This window comes from Herpailurus yagouaroundi, unplaced genomic scaffold (assembly GCF_014898765.1).
Source record: "Herpailurus yagouaroundi ecotype Mexico unplaced genomic scaffold, PumYag 162, whole genome shotgun sequence".
Taxonomy (NCBI): domain Eukaryota; kingdom Metazoa; phylum Chordata; class Mammalia; order Carnivora; family Felidae; genus Herpailurus; species Herpailurus yagouaroundi.
Window position 1 is genome coordinate 73243141 of NW_024412403.1, and position 18468 is coordinate 73261608.

At 47.4% G+C, this 18468-nt stretch overlaps 3 protein-coding genes and 1 pseudogene across 4 annotated transcripts in view; 1 reads left to right on the plus strand and 3 right to left on the minus strand.

Annotated features, from left to right (window-relative positions):
* Positions 1-10004, minus strand: part of LOC121036403 (40S ribosomal protein S24-like) — a 34947-nt pseudogene extending 24943 nt beyond the window's left edge.
* NCBP2 (nuclear cap binding protein subunit 2) lies at positions 1-15003 on the minus strand. 2 transcript variants are annotated; one of them, XM_040484878.1, is made up of 4 exons: positions 14864-15003; positions 4920-5101; positions 1916-2054; positions 1-1399 (listed from the first exon to the last, which is right to left on the minus strand). In XM_040484878.1, exons 1-4 carry the CDS (start codon positions 14972-14974, stop codon positions 1328-1330), a joined length of 504 nt encoding a protein of 167 aa, XP_040340812.1. In that variant the 5' UTR covers positions 14975-15003; the 3' UTR covers positions 1-1327. The 2 variants fall into 2 exon arrangements, with proteins under 2 accessions (XP_040340812.1, XP_040340813.1); XM_040484879.1 differs by lacking the exon at positions 14864-15003 and adding an exon at positions 10067-10225.
* Positions 10336-11112, plus strand: NCBP2AS2 (NCBP2 antisense 2 (head to head)). The gene has a single exon (XM_040484880.1). The coding sequence runs from the start codon at positions 10379-10381 to the stop codon at positions 10676-10678; it is 300 nt and encodes a 99-aa protein (XP_040340814.1). The 5' UTR covers positions 10336-10378; the 3' UTR covers positions 10679-11112.
* PIGZ (phosphatidylinositol glycan anchor biosynthesis class Z) overlaps positions 14981-18468 on the minus strand; it is a 16263-nt gene continuing 12775 nt past the window's right edge. The window contains 1 exon segment of the mRNA XM_040484877.1: positions 14981-16565. Coding sequence (XP_040340811.1) covers positions 14998-16565 — 1568 coding nt within the window. The 3' untranslated portion in view covers positions 14981-14997.

Consider the following 18468-nt stretch of genomic DNA (forward strand, 5'->3'; position numbering starts at 1 on the left):
AGAGTTCCAATGTCTCTCTTTATAGGTGATGGGCAGAGATGATAACTTGGTTCAACAATTCAAAAAGGAACCACTGTCTGTGGAAATCTGAGTTACGTTTTACTACAACATTATAAAATGTTAATTCAAAGTACAGCGTAAAAGAAATATTTCAAATGAAGAGTGTTATGTCTTCATTAAACATCTGCAAATTATGCACTTACAGCTAGTCATAGCTCTTAATCCAAGTAATCAACTTGAACTTAATGAGAGAACCTATACTTTAATGTGAAAGATGTTCCTATTAAGGTACTTCATCTCCAACTCTCACAAACCTAAGAAGTTAGGAGATACTTTGTTGATAGATGAGAAAATTTCACTTATATGTCAGGGAAAAGTATATTAGACTAACAGTTACATTAGAGAACTCAACTTACGCCTTATGAATACAAAATAAATTTTGTAGACTCCCTTCTCTAAAGAAACCATCAGCTCCCTGTCCAGGCTCTGACACTCCGTAAGCACAATTAAGGAAAAAACAAGACAGACTTCAGTATGAGAATTAGCCAAAACACATTTCCTGAGGGAAGCAATTCTGATTGTTCTTGTTATGTGTTCTCTTGATCTTCAAGCCCTTTTTAAACCCAGTCCATCCCTAACATCATTCTGAAAACAAATCAGTCTGATGCATAAACCCTTCTGTAGCTCTAAGTAAAACACATCTTTTGAAAAATGTATAAAATAATAAATACTCAAGTCTTAATACATATAGCATATAAGCTGGTGGTATCCCCTGGCTTACAGTCTAAGGCTTACTTTTGCTCCAACAATTTAGGAAGTTGCCCTGACTCCTAAATTTGCCTTTAGAGATTAGAACTCAACCCAGAAACAAATGTAGTTGTCAGACTTCTAAACAGAACAAAGCTGTACAACATAGCAAAGCCCCATTTATTACATTTTGTCTCCTGCAAACCTAATTTTTAATAATTCCAGGCCCCAGTGTAGACTGTGATCGTACTATCCATTTAAAAATTTTTCCATCTTCCTAAAAGAAGTGTGGTGTTTGGGGCTGACAGATCAACATCATAGATCGAATCTGTTGCCATGGAACACAAATTCTGACCTGGTAACCTGACACATGGCCAAGATTGTAAGACTATAGATTTAAAGGCATTCTTTTGGATTCTGTCCTTTAATAGTTTTCAAAGGAAAACCAGGAAAAGGCTTCCAGCTCAGAAGAGACCTTGATCAAAGCATGGTACAAGTGGACAGGTTTGTAGACCTTGGGTAATGCATGGCAAATTGAACAGGCCAAAGGACTGAGTTTTCACGATGGGGCTCTCACCACTCACTGGTTTTGGGCCAGTTTTCCATAGCCTCCTCTCCCAGCGTCATAGTCCTGACGATACTCATCTCGTACCTTAATTGAAAAGAACACAAGTTACATTATAGAGAAGACTGGGGTAGCAAATAAAGTAAGTTCTACACCCAACGTGGGGCTTGAACTCACAACCAAGACCAAGAATTACATCTCTACTGACTGAGCCAGCCAAGTGCCCCTACTAACAGTTTTTTACCAAACATTATGCTCATACTCTTTCACCAGCATTCAAAAGTAGCATACTCCAAAGATTACTCAAGTTAGGCTATTTTTTAAAATAAAAACTTAGAACTTATTTCAGTGCATTTTCCTTTTGTTCTAGACACTTGCAGGTACAAAATATCTAGGCCCTGGCAGAAGTCCAATAATGGTTGCTTGTGAAAATGTGTACAATCTATAATTTACCAATCCTAATGGTTAGTTTTCAGATTCCCTTCAAGCGAGGGTTATAGGCACAGAGTTATTTTCTACAAGAGCAAACACAAACTGACAAAATCTTGTCACTAGGACTGAAATCCCAGGCAAACCCTGAGCCAAGATAACCTTCCTGCATACCTGGCCCCCAGATCGCCCACGGCCATACTGCCTGCCCTCCTTAAAGCCTGCGTCCCAGTCTGTGCGAATGATCCGGTCATCCAGACGAGTTCCATTTATGTACCTCATGGCATTTTCTGCATCTGCTCTTGAATAGTATCTTAAGTGGAAGTATTAAGGAACACTATATAGCATTTCTCCAAACATTTTTAGAAATACGGGAAACATCTAAATGAAGCTGAGATAAGAAAGAATACAAAAACCAATCCAACCAGATAGATTTCAGAGACAGTAATCTGGCTTGCACAAGCTTGTTTGAGGTTGGTCCAAAAGCACTTACAGGGTCAACTAAGATTTATCCAGGACTACTGACTGAGATTTCCTGGAGAATCTTGCCGATAATGATTTGGTCCCACTGTCCCCATATTTTGGTTTGTAAAGTATAAATATGTTCAGTGCAGGTTTGGATCACAAACTGCACACTTCTTATCCAAAGAAACAAAAGCATCCAAATCTGAAACTGTATATCCAACAACCTTAATAAAAAGAGATTACAGTGCATACGGAATTGCCATTGCATTTCATTAGAAGGAAAGGCTCTATCAGGTTAGTTGTTTCCAAATCTATTTAATTAGGTCTACTAAATCTATCTTTGGAGTGGTATTAAAAAAAAAAAAAATCTCCAGGGACACTTGGATGGCTCAGTCAAACATCCAACTCTTGATTTCAGCTCAGTTCATGATTTCATGGATCGTGAGTTCGAGGCCCACGTGGGGCTCCATGCTGAGGGTTGGGGAGCTTTTTGGGATTCTCTCTCTCCCTCTCTGCTCTTCCCCTGCTCATGCGCATGCTCTCTCAAACTAAATTAACATTAAAAATCTATATATTAAAAAAACCTCCATAAGCAATTATGATCATTGGCTGGGTTCAGGGAAATGCTGATCTAGATTTTTTCCCATGTCTTTTTTTTTTTTTTTTTAAGGCTTATTTTGAGAGAGCGAGCAAAAACATGCACAAGCAGGGAAGGGGCAGAGAAAGGGAGAGAGGAAGAGAGAATCCCAAGCAGACTCTGCACTGTCAGCATAGAGCCCGAAGCTGGGTTCAGTCTCACAAGCCACAAGATCATGACCTGAGCAGAGTCAGATGCTTAACCGACTGAGTCACCCAGGCGCCCCTTTCCCTCTATGTCTTTAATTACACAGGTAAGGAAGCACTTGCAGAAATTCCAGTGTCCAGCACCTACACTGCTGGCACATAATAGGCATTCAATAACTTTTTTGCTGAATGAATGAGAAAAGGGCAAACTGAGAGAAACCACTGTCCACAGCAGCCTTTCCTTTGGGTATTTGCTATTATGATTGTGAATCTCTGACCTACAAGACAGATGCAAAAGCATTCCAATTCTCAGACTGATTATTAATTATAAGGTAGATTTTCTTTGCTTTTTGTGTTCTCGTTGTTCTCCCTGTGAAGAGGCAGATATAAAATCTGAGCACTCTTGTCCTCTGTGACTGACAGGAGAATGGAAGAAGATTGCAGAGCCTAGAAATCAAATACCAAAATCACAAGTTTGGAATAGGTTAAGTAGGGCTTCCATTTCAAGCCGACAGAGTGAGCATATTCCTCATTTCCTTCTCAAGACCCAATTAAAATGACAGAAAAGATACACCCAAAGAACAGAAAAGGCCATCAGGAAACCAGAGATTCAACAAAAGCTGATGGAAGACTGCTGATGAAAGAAAGTCACAGTTTGAAATATTCTTGAAGGAGCTTAAAGGAGACAGCAAACACATGAGGCTCTCAAAAGTGTGAGACAGCAAACGGTTTAATTAAAGGTCTATATGTGGGAAGACGACCCGGTAGCAGGAAGGCATTTAATCCTAGGCAAATAAAAAAAGAGTGACAGAATTCTGAACAAATTGGAGGAACTAGGGTTAGGGCAGTGTCTTTGATGTTAGTATGACAAAATAAAATCCCTTTCATACTAGCATTTGGGAAACCCACATATCCCAAAGGCAAGGCAGAAACTTGAGAGAGAAGATCTGCTGGGGTCTACAAAGTTAGCCTTAGCCTTTCCCTGATTATGATCAGAAACCTAGGGATCACCAGACATTTAAGGAAAATTTACAGCATAAATACAACCTGCCAAAAAGAAAAAATAAATGGTAATTTGGGACACAAAAAAAAGTTTTTAAAAACACGCTGTTAGATCAAGTCTGGGAAATTTCTCAGAACATAAAGCAAAATGACCAAATATGAAAATATTGGGGAAAAAAACCCCAAATGATAAATCCAGGAAGTCCAACATTTATACAATTTCCAGAGAAGTAAATTTTGGTTTTGACCTATAAAATCAAGTTCTATATATCTACATGATGAAATATTATACAGCCATTAAAAAAGAGGTACACCTACATATGCTAACAAAACAATCTCTAAGGTAGAGGGCAAAAATTAGTGCATGCAGTATGCTACTACACATCCACAGGATCACTTCTGGAAAGATACCCAAGAGACTGGTAACAGTCTCTAGGTTTAGAATAGTACAGAGGTTTTCACTATATCCTTTGAACTTTTGGTCAGCTTTCCACCCCCACCCCGCCCCCATTTTGAGTAGTCTTCACGCCCAGTGTGGGCGTGTAGCCCAACATGGGGCTTGAACTCACTACCCTGAACTCAAGACCTGAGCTGAGATCAAGAGTTGGACACAACCGAGCCACCCAGGTGCCCCCGCTTTGGACTTTTGTAAATATCACGAGCATATACTTTCAACAGATTGTTTCTTAAAGAATCGGTTATAAACAAAAGCATGGATTTCAGAACAGGATGTAAATGTTATCAGCTTTCACAATTCAAGAGTGTAGACACATTGGACAGGAAGTTAAGAGGGAGATGAAGGAAGAAGGAGAGGTTAAGTACAGGGATGCTAATTAGTGGATGGCCTCACTCAATTTTTCAACAGGTGACTAGCCACTCTAGGCCCACCCTCATCCAATAGCTTATGCCAGACACATAGGAAGGATACTCCACAAAGCAGAACCCACATGCTGTCTTCTTCATCTTATCCAGGCCCATAATGATTTTCTTTATGTCGCCACTTTTACTGAAAAGTTCATAGATTTGTTCTTCAGTTGTGTAAAAGGAAAGATTTCCAACATACAACGTACAGCTCTTCTTCAGTAATTTTTCCTGTTCTTCATTGTCACCCTGGAATTTCAAAGAGAGAAAAAGTTAAGCAACACAATCTAAGAAGAGTCCTGCTTAAACAGTATTCAAAGTATGGCAATTAGTTCTGATTTGGGAATCAGCTTCTTTCTCATCATCCCAGTCTACCACAAATTCCTTGCCAAAAGGAGAGAGGGAGAGAGGGAGGGAAGGAGGGAGGGGGAGAGAGAGGGGGAGAAGGAGGGAGGGAGGGGGAGGGAGAGGGAGAGGGAGAGGGAGAGAGAGAGAGAGAGAGAGAAAGACAGGTGTTCACATTCTAGGAGGCACATCTGCAGGTCCAGACTGCTTCTAGGAGACAGCCACAACTTGAGTCATGTTGCACGTAGCCCTCCTGTAACACACTGCTCCCAATGGCATGCCTTTTTCCTGCACACTCCATATCCTCAGCATTAGATCCTTCTCTCATTGTTCAAGTTTAATACACTAGAAAGGTCTTTTTTTGTAGTGAAAAATAAATGCATTTTCAGACAGGGTATCCCTTGTAATACTCTCCTAGAGAAGAGATGGTTTACATGCTCATAGATTTTTCTGAGTTTAGGAGAAAATGTAATAATCACTAAAAACGAGTGCTTATGTTCTTGACAGCCTTCCTAATTTGGAAGACAGGATGAAGCCAGAGACAGAAACATAACTGGCCTTCAGCCAACATACTTCACAATACTTGGGACTCATCATGGGCTAGATCTAGTATTTTATATGCCAGCATAGAAACCAGTTGGCCATCTTGGATCTCCTCTTCTAGCCTCCACAATGCGCAGGACAGATGCTGACTAAATAGAAGGCCTACCCACTGACCTGCTCTCAGGCTCTCAGGTTAAGGCTCTAACACCAACCATACAGTGGTATTCCAGTTTGGAAAGTGGCTGGGTAGATCCACACTCAGGACCCCAGAGCACTTTACCAAGAGGCCTCCCTTCTTCACTTACTACTCTCTATATAATGTTGATCCAGCTTCCTTCACTCTAAGAATAAGACTTTGCATTGCTGGTCTCTGAATGCTTTGTAGCACAGTGGTCACTCAGACTAACAGATCTCATGTGATCACGTTCAGTGGTAGAACAGAGGAAAAGACAAACCATCTGAACTCACGTCAAGAGGAAAATGATGAGATAAATTATGGTACATCAATAAATATAAAACTATGCAGCCCCAAGAAAAAAGTAGAACCACATGCAGCGATAAGGAACATCTCCAAGATAGCACACTGAAAAAAGGTACAGAACAGTGTGAAGGGTATGCTCCAAATTATTACTGTTTTTAATGTTTACTTATTTTTGAGAGAAGGACAGAGGATCCCAAGCTCTGTGCTGACAGCAGCAAGCTTGATGCCGGGCTCAAACCCATGAAACCACAAGATTCCAACCTGAGCTGAAGTTGGGGACTCAATGGACTGAGCCACCTAGATGCCCCCAAATTATTATTTTTTTAAGTATGAATATACATAGATCTCATACACAAGAAACAGGTATATCTTCCTCCAGGGACCACAGGCCAGAGACTTCCACCTATGAATCGCATTTAATTCTCAGAACTGAATGAGGTAGGTCCTTTTGAAAGAGAGAGTGTGTGAGCAGGGGAAGGTCAGAGAGGGGCAGAGCGAGAGAGAGCGAGCACATACACGCAAGAGAGAAAATCCCATGCAGACTCTGAGCTGACAGTAAGGCTCAAACTCAGGAAGTGTTAGATCATGACCTGAGCTGAAACCAAGAGTTGGACGTTAACCAACTGAGCCACCCAGGTATCCCGAAGTAGGTCCTGTTTTATTATCCTATTTTACACCTGAGAAAAGACAGTTAAGTAATTAATTCAAGGTCATACAGCTACTCAGTAGTTGCAGCTGGAATCCAAACCCAGTCTTAGCCCCAATCCCATACTTCCTTAAAAAGTACACAGGACAAGTCATTCTACATTAAAAACAAGTTTTCGGGGCAGTTAAGCGTCAGATAGATTAACGTGGCTCTATCAGTTAAGCGTCTCAGGTGGCTCAGTAGGTTAAGTGTCTGACTTCGTTTCAGGTCATGGTCTCACAGTTCGTGAGTTCGAGCCCTGTGTCAGGCTCTGTGCTGACAGCTCAGAACCTGGAGCCTGCTTCAGATTCTGTGTCTCCCTCTCTCTCTGCCCCTCCCCCACTCACACTCTGTCTCTCTCAAAAATAATAAACATTAAAAAATAAAAAGAGAGAGAGAGAGAGAGACAGAGACAGAGTGAGCAGGGAAGGGCAGAGAGAAGGAGACACAGAATCCAAAGCAGGCTCCAAGCTTTGAGCTGTCAGCACAAAGCCTGATGTGGGGCTTGAACTCATGAACCATGAGATCATGACCTGAGCTGAAGTTGGTCACTTAACCGACTGAGCCACCCCAGCACCCCTTTTAAAAATATGCCTGGGTGGCTCAGTCCATTAAGCATCCAACTTCAGCTCAGGTCATGATCTCACGGTTTGTGAGTTGGAGCCCCACATCGGGTTCTGTGCTGACAACTCAAGAGCCTGGAGCCTGCTTTGGATTGTGTCTCCCTCTCTCTCTCTCTGCCCCTCTCCCACTCCAAGTCTCTTTCTCTCTCAAGAATAAATAAACATCAATTTTATTTATTTATTGCTTGCATGCAAGAGTGGGGGAAGAGCAGCAAGAGAGGGAGAAAGAATCTCAAGCAGGCTCTGCGCTAACAGTGCTCTAACTCATGCAGGACTTGAACCCACAAACTGTGAGATCATGACCTGAGCTGAAATCAAGAGTTGGATATTCAACTGACCGGGCAACCCTGGTGCCCTGAGTTTTCAGAGCTTTGGAATGAGGCATTAAAGTAGATTCACCTTATTTGTATCACTGCTGTTACTCATTTATTAAAATTACCAGGAGGCCTTTTCTTAATTCTACTTTTCTCACACATGTAAGTAATCTAAACAAATAGCCTATTCCAAACAAACAGCTACAGCTTAAGACAACTGTGGTGTAAGTACTTACTTAAGGAATATTCATGTGGGTTCCATTCAGGAAACACCAGAAATTCCTCATGATAGTATCTTACTACTATCTGAATAAAGTTACAGGTCCTTTAAAATTTTTTATTTTTTTCAACGTTTATTTATTTTTGGTACAGAGAGACACAGAGCATGAACGGGGGAAGGGCAGAGAGAGAGGGAGACACAGAATCGGAAACAGGCTCCAGGCTCTGAGCCATCAGCCCAGAGCCTGACGCGGGGCTCGAACTCCCGGACCGCGAGATCGTGACCTGGCTGAAGTCGGACGCTTAACCGACTGCGCCACCCAGGCGCCCCTAAAGTTACAGGTCCTTTAGACCGCACAGATGAGTAACAGAAAAAGTTGAAACTTTTCACAGTTTTAATCTCATAGGATACCTGAAATTCAAGATGGTTATGATGCAGGGAACTTTCTAAAGCAACGAGAATTGTAAAAGTGATAGAAGTGAAAATCTTGCTTGGCATATAGTAAGCATTTAAAAACGGCTGGCTTAGTGAATGAATTTAAGATCATCCTCAATTTGGCCTCAAAATTAACTTTTCCCTACCCTACTAACACATTTTTGCATTCTCCATGCCCACCCTCTTCTAATGTTTTATTTATTTTTGAGAAGGAGACAGAAGGCAAGGGGGTGGGGGAGACTGAGAGGAGGGAGATGGAGAGAGAGGGGGAAGGTGAGAGAGAGAAAGGGAGAGATGGAGGGGGAGAGGGGGAGGAGAGAGGCGGGAGGAAGAGAGAGAAATCTGAAACAGTCTCCAGGTTCTGAGCGGTCAGCACAGAGCCTGATGCAGGGCGAAGTTGGAGGCTTAACCGCCTAAACCAGCCAGGTACCCCTGCCCACATTCTTCTGAAAACACGTCCCTCCTTTCCTGTCACAAGCTGTCTTCCTTTTCTGAATCTTCACAGGATTCCCTTATCCTCACCATTTCTGCTCTAGATTATGATTACTTGCCACTATTTACAATCTCTATTAGAAGATTATAAACTCTAAGGGTACGGAAACAATATTCCCTCTCCCTCTAGGACTTCAGTTTCGGCAACAGCACTTGATAAAAGTTTACGAAATAACCAGTGGTTGATGAGTGTTGCTCCACTTCAACACTGCCTCTGCTGATAATCAACAGCCCACCTTGAATATCTGCAGCCTTTCCTTTTCCCACAAACTAAAACCTCCCTCTTCTGAAACCCAGCAGTTCTCTGATCTGGACACCTAGACACTTAAAAGTGCCTAGCTGGGATGGTCCACCTTCCCACTCCGAGGGCTCCTTAAGGTTGGAGACAAGGCTGAACTTTGTGTCTCGCCAGCCCACTGCGCAGAACTTTGTAGGACCAATCTACTGTGCCAAGGAAGGAAAGGGCCACAACGACAAAAAGCTGATCTAACTTAAAATAAAAAAGCACTAGGGGCACCTGGGTGGCTCAGTCAGTTGAGCTTCCCACTCTTGATTTCAGCTCAGGTCATGATCCCAGGGTCACGGGATGGAGCCCCGCACTGGGCTCCCCGCTGGGCAGGGAGACAGCTTGGGATTCTTGCCCTCTCTTTCCCCCTCTGCAACTCTTCCCCGCTTCTGCTCCCTCTCTAAAAATTAAAAAAGTAGTAAAAAGTCCCAGTACCTGGGTCAGGAAAGCGCCCCTCCATACTCCCTCAAGGTGTCAAAAGGACACCTTTTGCCCCTCATATCACAAAGTCACCTTCCCAAGCCATTGCCTGTGAAACCGCAAGCCACCGTTACTACTGCCGCTGGAACCCCTCTGCAGGGAGCAGCTGCAAGGGAAAGGAAAATGAGCCTCAAATTCTCTATGAGATAAGGGCATTCAGCCCTTTCAGCATCCGTTCCCCAGGAGGCACCGGGCCTCATTTCGCTCTTCGGGAAACCAAAGAATGGAAAACGACACAATGAGACAACAGTAAGCCGATTCTGGGCGTTCTGGCCCTGGGCCTGCCTTCTCGCGTCCCGGCCTCCCTCACCCGGAAGTGCTGGTCCCGGTACTGGCTCAGCTCCACGTAGGAGTCGCTGCGCAGCGCCTTCAGAAGGCCGCCGGACATAGTGCAGAGAGGTACACGAAGACGCCGCCACTCAGGGATCAACGAGGCAGCCGCGGCGGCGGCGGAAGCGGAAACGCGCTGAAGCGGCCGCAGAAGGTGGATATCCTATGGACCAATCCCTGCGCGGTAGTGTCGTCACGGGGCGGGGCGGGGCGGGCGCAGACGTGGTCCGTTTTGGGGAGTCGTCGGTCGGAAGCAAGAGCTGTGGCCTCTGGGTTCCGGGTCGCTCCGAGAATGGTTCTTCGGCGGCTCTTGGCCGCGCTGCTCTACAGCCCGCAGCTGGTGGAGCGTCTGTCGGAGTCTAAGCCCATCCGGCGTGCGGCGCAGCTCACAGCCTTCGCACTGCTGCAGGCCCAGCTCCGCGGCCAGGACGCAGCCCGGCGCCTTCGAGCCCTTGCGGCTGGGCCCGCGGGTTCCCTAGGTCGCCGCGCTGCCCGCTTCAAAGACACCTTCACTCAGGAGCTGCGCCGCGGCCTCCGGGACCGCCCGGGGTCACCCCCGGGTAGCCAGAGGGGCCCAGGCGCAAACCCCTAAATCCACGCTGGGCCCGATCAAGGTCACCGGCTTTCCTTTCTGGGCTCGACACACGCCTCGGCGGTAAGGAGTCACCGTGGGCACTGTGCACGGCTTCGAATTCTGACTCAGATTGTCGGCCTTCTGGGGTTCCGTTCATCAGGGAGCCCGGGCCAAACCGACATCCCCGGTGAAGCCCTGTGATCCGACTGGACAATGTGAAGAAAGCCCCGAAGCCTGACAGAAGCAGATAGGCTGGGCCCTGATGTACCGTGTACAGAGAGCTATGAACCAAACCACAGCCGAAAGAGTGCCCTCTGCTAATGGGACTAAAACTCGTGCTAGATGCTGCTACCTCTACACTCACAGAGCAGCGCGCTACTTCCAGGGGGGGAGCATGGATGGAAGGACAAACCTGCAGCTGCCCAAATCCTCTGATTAAATGTATGAGCTGAGTAATGATGTGAGTGTGGTACTTCTCTGGCAAGATGGGCTAGGGTTCCTGGGGACTATGGGTCCATGGTAATACTAGTTAACGCATTTTGAATGCTTATTCTGTGCTGGCACTTGATAATTGCACTCGTGTGGATTATCTCACACTTTACAACCACTTTCATATGAGGAAGTGTAGTTACATCCTTACAGAGTGGGATGTGAATACATGAGATTGATTCCAGGGCCTAAGTCCTTAATTACAAGTCTCTGCAGCATTTACCCTGACCTTCAATGCCTGCCTTCACCCCAGGACCTTCTTCCTTCAGAAGTCACCACTGGGCGGTAGGACCACTGCCTACCATGGAACAAGCTGCCTGGATTCCTAGTCCCAGTTTTAGAGGGTTTGGGATACAATCAAGACTATGGCCCAGTTAATGGACCCGTGATTAGGAAATCCATGGTATACAGAAATGTCTTGTCATCTGAGGCTTCTGACTGAATTTCTGATTGCCTCTAGGCTCCACAGCTAATCATGCAATCTAGGGAATTTGAAGCCACAGGAGATGCTTTTAGGCTGGTGACCAGCAAGAATTTATATTTTGGCCTTTCTTATAGTCACAGAGAGGGAGCTGGATGTGGCCAGAGACCTCCCATGGGGATGGAGAAGCTAAAGTAGCTTTCCTAATGTTCATACTTCTGATTTGATATCCCATCAGAGGTGCTGCTATTTAATCCTCTCTGCGGCCAGAAGTTCCACTGTCCTGATGACCAGAGTCCTGATTTGGCATCCTACCCCCCTGTCCTATCAAAGGACAAGTCCTTCTCCCAGACCAGAGACAACTCTGGCTTCTTCTTTGAGGCTGTCAATGAGGAGCCTGAAGACCTTGTTCCTTCTACTGCCTTTCTGCCTCATTGGTCTCAATCTCACTCATTTGTCTCTGGATCTCAGAGCAGCAGAATATTAGCGGTCTCCAGCTGGATCCTCTACCCTCAACACAGGTCAGCACATTCAGTGGTAGGTCTTTTTCCAGACTGGCAGAGAGCAAAAGGAAGCATTGCAGGAAGCCATGAAGCTACTAGACAAACTGGCCATTTTGTTAAGAAAGGGAAAAAAAGCAAGAGAGGGGCACAGTTGTTTATTTCTCATGGAAGAAGTGTATAAGAAGTAAGTTCCCTCCATTTTTGTAGAGGGAGTCCGAGCAGAGAGAGAGAAAACAGAGTCCTTTCTATTCTAGTGACAGGTGATTTAAAAGGCGAAAGATTTATGTGATCTGAAGAGAAACCAGAGTATAGTGACAGGTGATTTAGATGCCTCCGCACGTCATTGGAGAAGCCTCCAGGGATTGCAGTCACTGGCTTGCCATCCCACCAATTACCCTATGACTAAAGAAACAGACCAAATTCTTCCCACCATTCCCAGTGGCAATAATCTTCCATCATGCCTTTCAAGCTCTAAGTTCTGCCAGAAAGTGAAGCAGGAAGCAACTCCTCCTGCTATCCTGCAGGGCAATTCTGATTCAACCCTTGATGCCTCATAGACCTAGATATGAGTACCTTTTTTTTTAAGTGGATTTTTTTTATTTAAGTGTATTTGTTTTGAGAGAGACAGAGACAGCATGAGCGGGAGAGGGGCAGAAAGGGAGAGAGACGGAATCCCAAGCAGGCTTTGCACTGTCATCCCAGAGCGCTGTGTGGGGCTCAAAATCATGAAACTGTGAGATCATGACCTGAGCCGAAACCGAGAATCAGACGCTTAACCGACTGAGCCACCCACGTGCCTCTAGATAACAGCACTTTATGGACAACTGTATTAGGAGTCAGACCATTAACCATCTACATGGACTGCTATGCCAACAGTTCCTCCAGGGAATTCTGAGACTGTGGATCCAACTCAGGGAAGATGCAGAAATCCCAAGAAGTCCAAAGGAGTTTGGGACCCTGGAGTCTAGAGTGTCTCCAAGGTGGCATTTGGGCTGCAAAGTAAGCAAATAAGTGCCAGAGATGATGTTAGGCACTAAGGATAGGAAGACACATCAGAGGTTCTTAGAAACCTAAACCACAATGGTGGATACTATAGAATTTAAATGAAGGGATACTATAGAATTTGAAGGAGGGAAATGTCCAGTAGTTTGCGAGAGCCAACTTCCACTGGATCCTGAGAGCACATCTTTGGCATCTCCTCCCAACTTGGAGTTCAGTAACATCATTTTGGTAGTTTGAAATCAGCCAAGGCGGGAGTATTTATACCACAAAAATTGGCCAATACTACAAATTGGGGCTTTTTTGCCCCCAGAGAATGGGTTGCTGAACATTTACTAGCATCCACTGACTTTCCTCTTCCTCAGGGTTGGAGTCATGAGGAGGGTGTGGCACTAAGACGAGCAGGAGTCCCGGGGCAGCATGACTCAAAGGGCTGTAGGTTCAAGATGACCCAAGCTTTGGGCACCTCAGTGGCTCAGTCATTAAGCATCTTACTTCAGCTCAGGTCATGACCTTGTTCATGAGCTCCGCTTTGGGTGAGCCCCACTTCTCTCTCTTTTCCTCTCTCTCTCTCTCTCTCTGCCCCTCCTGGGATCCTCTCCACCTCCCCCCCCCCCCCCCCGCCCTCAAAAAAAAAAAAAAAAAGGGGGATGACCCAAGCCTTAGACAGCAGAAGACGGGACTAGAAAAATGCCCAGGTTTGGTCATTTGTATTGTTTTGGTCTCCTGCTCTGTACTGATTTCCAGCTCACTGATTTCTGTGGCCTGGGTGCCTCTTATGAGCTGGTAGAGCTTTGAGCAGGGAGAATGAGGACAGGTTTAGTGCCAGAGCTCCTCGAGTTCCCAGTGGATGGGTACAGGTGCCTTTAGGTGTGGAGAGCATCGTGCGTGGGGCTATGATGGCTTCCACCAGAGCAGGTGTTGGTTTGGCATGGGGTTTGCTCTTCATCCTGTGAAGAGGTTTCAGACGGGGGCTATGAGCTTAGAGAGTGACCAGACCACTTTTAAGAAGTCTCTGGTAGCATCAGATTGCTCTCAACTGCAACCAGCTACTAAGAGCATTGTGTGTTCTCCATTCCCACTCGGGTGGGCTGAGGAAGGAGAATGGTCTTTAAAGGGTAAGCTGTCCTACCACCTCTCTCATGGACAGGAGTAGAAGAAGGTGGGGAGAAAAGTTCCAGAACTACTTGTCTCGGTAATAACAAAACGCTGAGACAGCAGGCATCAGAGTGCCCTTAAATATACCGCCAGTCTATGCTTAAAGAGCTTTGGGAGAGATATGCATATTTAGCCAGGGGACATGTGCTGCAGACCAAGGCATGCCATAGTGTCAGCAAGCAGAAACCTCAGAGATCCCCTCATCCATTGTACAGGTTGGGAACTGAGGCTAGGTGAGGGGGAGGGGCTTTCTTAAGATCACACAGCCAGTGAGTGGCAGGCAAACCAGGGACTAGAACTCTGGTCTCCAGAGTCTGAACTTCCTGGTCTTTCTACATCACCACACTGCCTCCTTCCCAGGTATCTAGGAAGCCAGAGGGTTATCAGGACAGCAGGAAGTAAGGCATCCTGGAAGGTTTGAGAGAGGTCATTCAGGAATGTCATTAGCAGATCTCTCTTTTCATAACCAGGTGCTATTACATGTCACAACACCACAGCGGCTAGAAGAAACAGAGCAGGAACAGACATTAGGCGCCGTTGGTTACACCAGTGGTTGGTTCTTTGGGGACTTTCGCATCAGGATTGTGACTGGTCAGATCTTTGGTCTTTAAGGGGAAAAAGGTGCCAGCTTACCCCGAAGGTAGAGCAGCCAAAGCCTATGCACAGGAGAGGCAGTGGTGGGAATTCTGGAAGGGAAAGGAAAGGAAGAGAATCAGGGCTCTGTCCCAGCCCAGCTACCCACATAGAAGGTGGAATGGTGCCTTCACCTATGGCTGGATCTTAGGCAGTGACTTTTCTGTCACGTTGTCAGGCTTTTCCCCCAGTTCCAAGATGTGAAGGCTGAGATGGTCCCTCCAAGCCCCACTCAACAGAGAGGACAGGGCTGGCGGGTCTTCCAGGGTCAAGTGGGGAAACAGGAGTGCCTCACTCTTGAGAGGGAAATGGCACTTCTCCATGGCAGGCCTGGTGGTGCCAGGAGTCACCACAAAAAGGCGGCAGACCCACGGCCCACCAGCCACCTGGCAGGCTGGTTGTCTGGTGAAGTTGTTCAGGGCTCGGCACAGGACCCAGTCCTCCGTCCCACCCATGTCCACCACCTCCACAGCTGAGCCCAGGCCCGGGAGGTGCAGGAGGTGCCGGGGGGGCATGTAGGTGTGGGTGAAGAGGAGTGTGTAGTGGGTAGGCATGCTTGGGAGCACGGGTGCGTGAACCACCTGCTCCAGGTGCTCCAGGCCAGGCACCAGGCCTCCCTGGTGCAGGCAGCCGAAGAAGAGGGCGCCCAGGCTGTTGAAGAGGACCAGGGTGCCCTTGCAGGGCACAGATTGGGCCTGTGGACTGCAAAGCAGGACTAGGGGGACCAGGAGGGGGATCAGGAACCTAGCCTCCTGGTGGCTAAAGGCAGACAGCAGGGCCAGAGGCATGAAGTAGAGGAGCAGGAGGCAAGGCCTGGGGCTGGACAGCAGGCTCCAGCCGCCCAGAGCCCGCGGGAAGCCCGTTCGTGCAAAGGCCTGGAGGCAGGCTTGCAGCTGTTGCCACGCAGCCTGCAGGGCCCGGGCATGCAGCATCCCAAAGAGCAGGAAACCATTGACGGCCAGGTGAGTCAGCCGCATGTGTGTGCCATGCCTCGCCAGGTTTTGAGGATCCAGGTTGTAGTACAAGAAGTTGGCGGGTGTCAGAACAAGGGTAGTGGATCTAGATGGACTGGAGAAATACCAGCTGTCCACAGCCACAAACACCGCTGCCATGAGGGTTGCCCCTGGGAGCAGCTCCAGGGCTTCCTTCGTCAGTGACTTGAAGCCAGGGTTTGTGGCTCCACAAATGCTCCAGAGGAAGAGCGGGACCAGAGCAAAGGCCAGAAACGTGGGCCGGTTGAAGAAGCCAGCAGCCACGACGCCCCCGAGAAGCCAGCTGTGCCACCAGGGGCCTGGAGCAGGCTTCTTGGGTGTGGGGCTCCAAGCTAACCGGGGGGACACCAGCACCAGCAGCCCGGCAAAGAGCAGTCCCTCGATGGTGTTGGAGAAGGTCCTTGTGTAGAAGACCAGAGTGACGTAGGAACCAGACAGCAGGACCAGGGCGTTCCAGCGCTCCGCCCCCCACAGCGGGGCCAGGTGGTACACGGCCACGTCCAGGGCAAAGGAGAGGGCAGTGAGGAGGAGCCGGGGTCCCACCAGCAGCACGTAGCCGCTCACCGGGCCCGGCCATGGCCCCCACTGTTCCCAGAGCCTGAGCAGCCAGAAGGCAGAGCCGGAGGTCAGCAGTGGGAAGACCACCGTGCGGCAGGAGCTGGTGGGGTGAAACTCCCATGGCCGTGCAGCTTCTATACCCAGGATGTCCTCTGCGGACAGAGAAGTGGAGATGAGCCAGGTCCAAGCTCAGGGCACGTGGGAGACAAAATTCTAGGATGGCCCCGAGATTTTCCCAGCCGCTAGTGAACATGGCCTGCACGATCCCTGAGACTCTGAAGATGGTGGCTGTCACTCCTGTGGTTAGGTTATGTCACAGAGCATGGCTGACCATTAGACAGGGGGTAACCCCGTGTGGGCCCGACGTAACCACACGAGCCTTTTGAAAGCAAAGAGTTTTCTCAGCTGGTGGTGGAAGAGGACATCAGAGAATCAAACCATGGGGATTTGGTGCACCACTGCTGGCTCAAAGGTGGAGGGCCCCTGGCAGGGAATGTGGGTGGCCTCCAGTTCCATAGCGGCAAATTTGTCCAACTGACAAGAATGAGCCTCGAAGCAGATTTCCCCCCAGAGCTTCCAGACAAGATCTCAGCCTGGCCCAGACCTTGATTTCAGACTTGTGACACGCTGAGCGGAGAGCCCCTACCTGACTTCTGATTTACAGAACCATGATTTATTAAGCAGCAACAGAAATGAACATAGGGAGCTCAGCCCTTCCGAGGTCCCCCTGTGAAGGGGGCAGGAGGAACCATGCCTGGGAAGTGAGGGGACACTGTGCCCTGGGCAGGGTGTGGGGAGAGCAGGGGGAGGCTCCAGTCCGCAGAGTGCTAAAGCCTCCAACATCAGAGTCAAAAACCCGTCTCTGTGATGAGGGTTGTCATCTAGGACAGGCATGTGAGACAGGGGAAGGAAACAAGCGGTTGTGGTTAAGGTCAGAAGTGACTTCAGTGTTGCCTATGATACTTAAGATTTTTAGAAGAAAAAATGTATTCAAGCAGTACTTATGTAATTAACCTGCTTGCTGCCCAGGGCTAGTCTGTGCCCCCAGTGTCCCAGAGCTCTGAGGGGTGGGTGAGGGAAACCAACTCTTAATTTCTGCATCTCAGCTCCAAGCCCCACAATATCTCATGCCTGATTAACACTGCTGGCTGTTTAGGGCTCTTTGCTTCTCCTACTTATTTTACTTATTCCTGTGGCCTCTTGGCTGTTTTCTCTTTCTATGTCAGAAGGTGAAAGGGAAACAGAAAATCTAGGATCAGATCAACCTGGCTGCTTTTTGTTAGTGGCCAGGTTTTTAAAAAGTGTGGAAAAGACTGGACCTTTCACCTTAAGAAATGAATCCACCTGTTGAGCCCTATGACAGAGATAGATGCATGCCTCCCCAATATCCATCCATTCCCTCCCTCTTTCCTTTCTTCTCTCCTTCCTTCCCTCCCTCCCTCCCTCCCTTCTTTCTTCCTTCCCTCCCTCCCTTCCTTCATGTCTTTAGTTGGGCATTTGGTCAGATATAAAGAGTATTTTTCAGGGGCACCCGGCTGGCTTAGTCAGTGGAGCATGTGACTCTTGATCTTGTGGTTGTAAGTTTGAGTCCCACAATGGGTGCAGAGATTACTTAAAAATAAAATCTTTATGGGGGTCCTGGGTGGCTCAGTCAGTTGGACATCCAACTCTTGGTTTCGGCTCAGGTTATGGTCTCACAGTTCGTGGGTTCAAGCCCCACATCAGGCTCCATGCTGATATTCAGAGCCTGCTTGGGACTCTCTCTCTCCCTCTCTCTCTGCCCCTCCCCTGCTCTCTCTCTCAAAATAAATAAACAAACAAACTTTAAAACATAAAATAAAATCTTTAGGGGCACCTGGGTGGCTCAGTCAGTTAAGCATCCAACTTCACCTCAGATCATGATCTCATAGTCTATGAGTTGGAGCCCTGTGTTGGGCTCTGTGCTGGCAGCTCAGAGCCTGGAGCCTGCTCGGGATTCCATGTCTCCCTCTCTCTCTGCATCTGCTCCACTCAAGCTCTGCCTCTCTTTCTCAAAATTAATAAATTAAAAAAAAA

Bases quoted from the DNA above. Each gene is read 5' to 3' on its own strand.
- NCBP2AS2 (XM_040484880.1), top strand. From the start codon at position 10,379: ATGGTTCTTCGGCGGCTCTTGGCCGCGCTGCTCTACAGCCCGCAGCTG.
- NCBP2 (XM_040484878.1), bottom strand. From the start codon at position 14,974: ATGTGGGTAGCTGGGCTGGGACAGAGCCCTGATTCTCTTCCTTTCCTT. The intron at 5,102-14,863 runs GTAAGCTGGCAC...TTGAAATTCCAG, and splicing joins TTGGCTGCTCTACCTTCGGG to GGTGACAATGAAGAACAGGA. The intron at 1,400-1,915 runs GTATGCAGGAAG...TTTTCAATTAAG, and splicing joins GTGGGCGATCTGGGGGCCAG to GTACGAGATGAGTATCGTCA.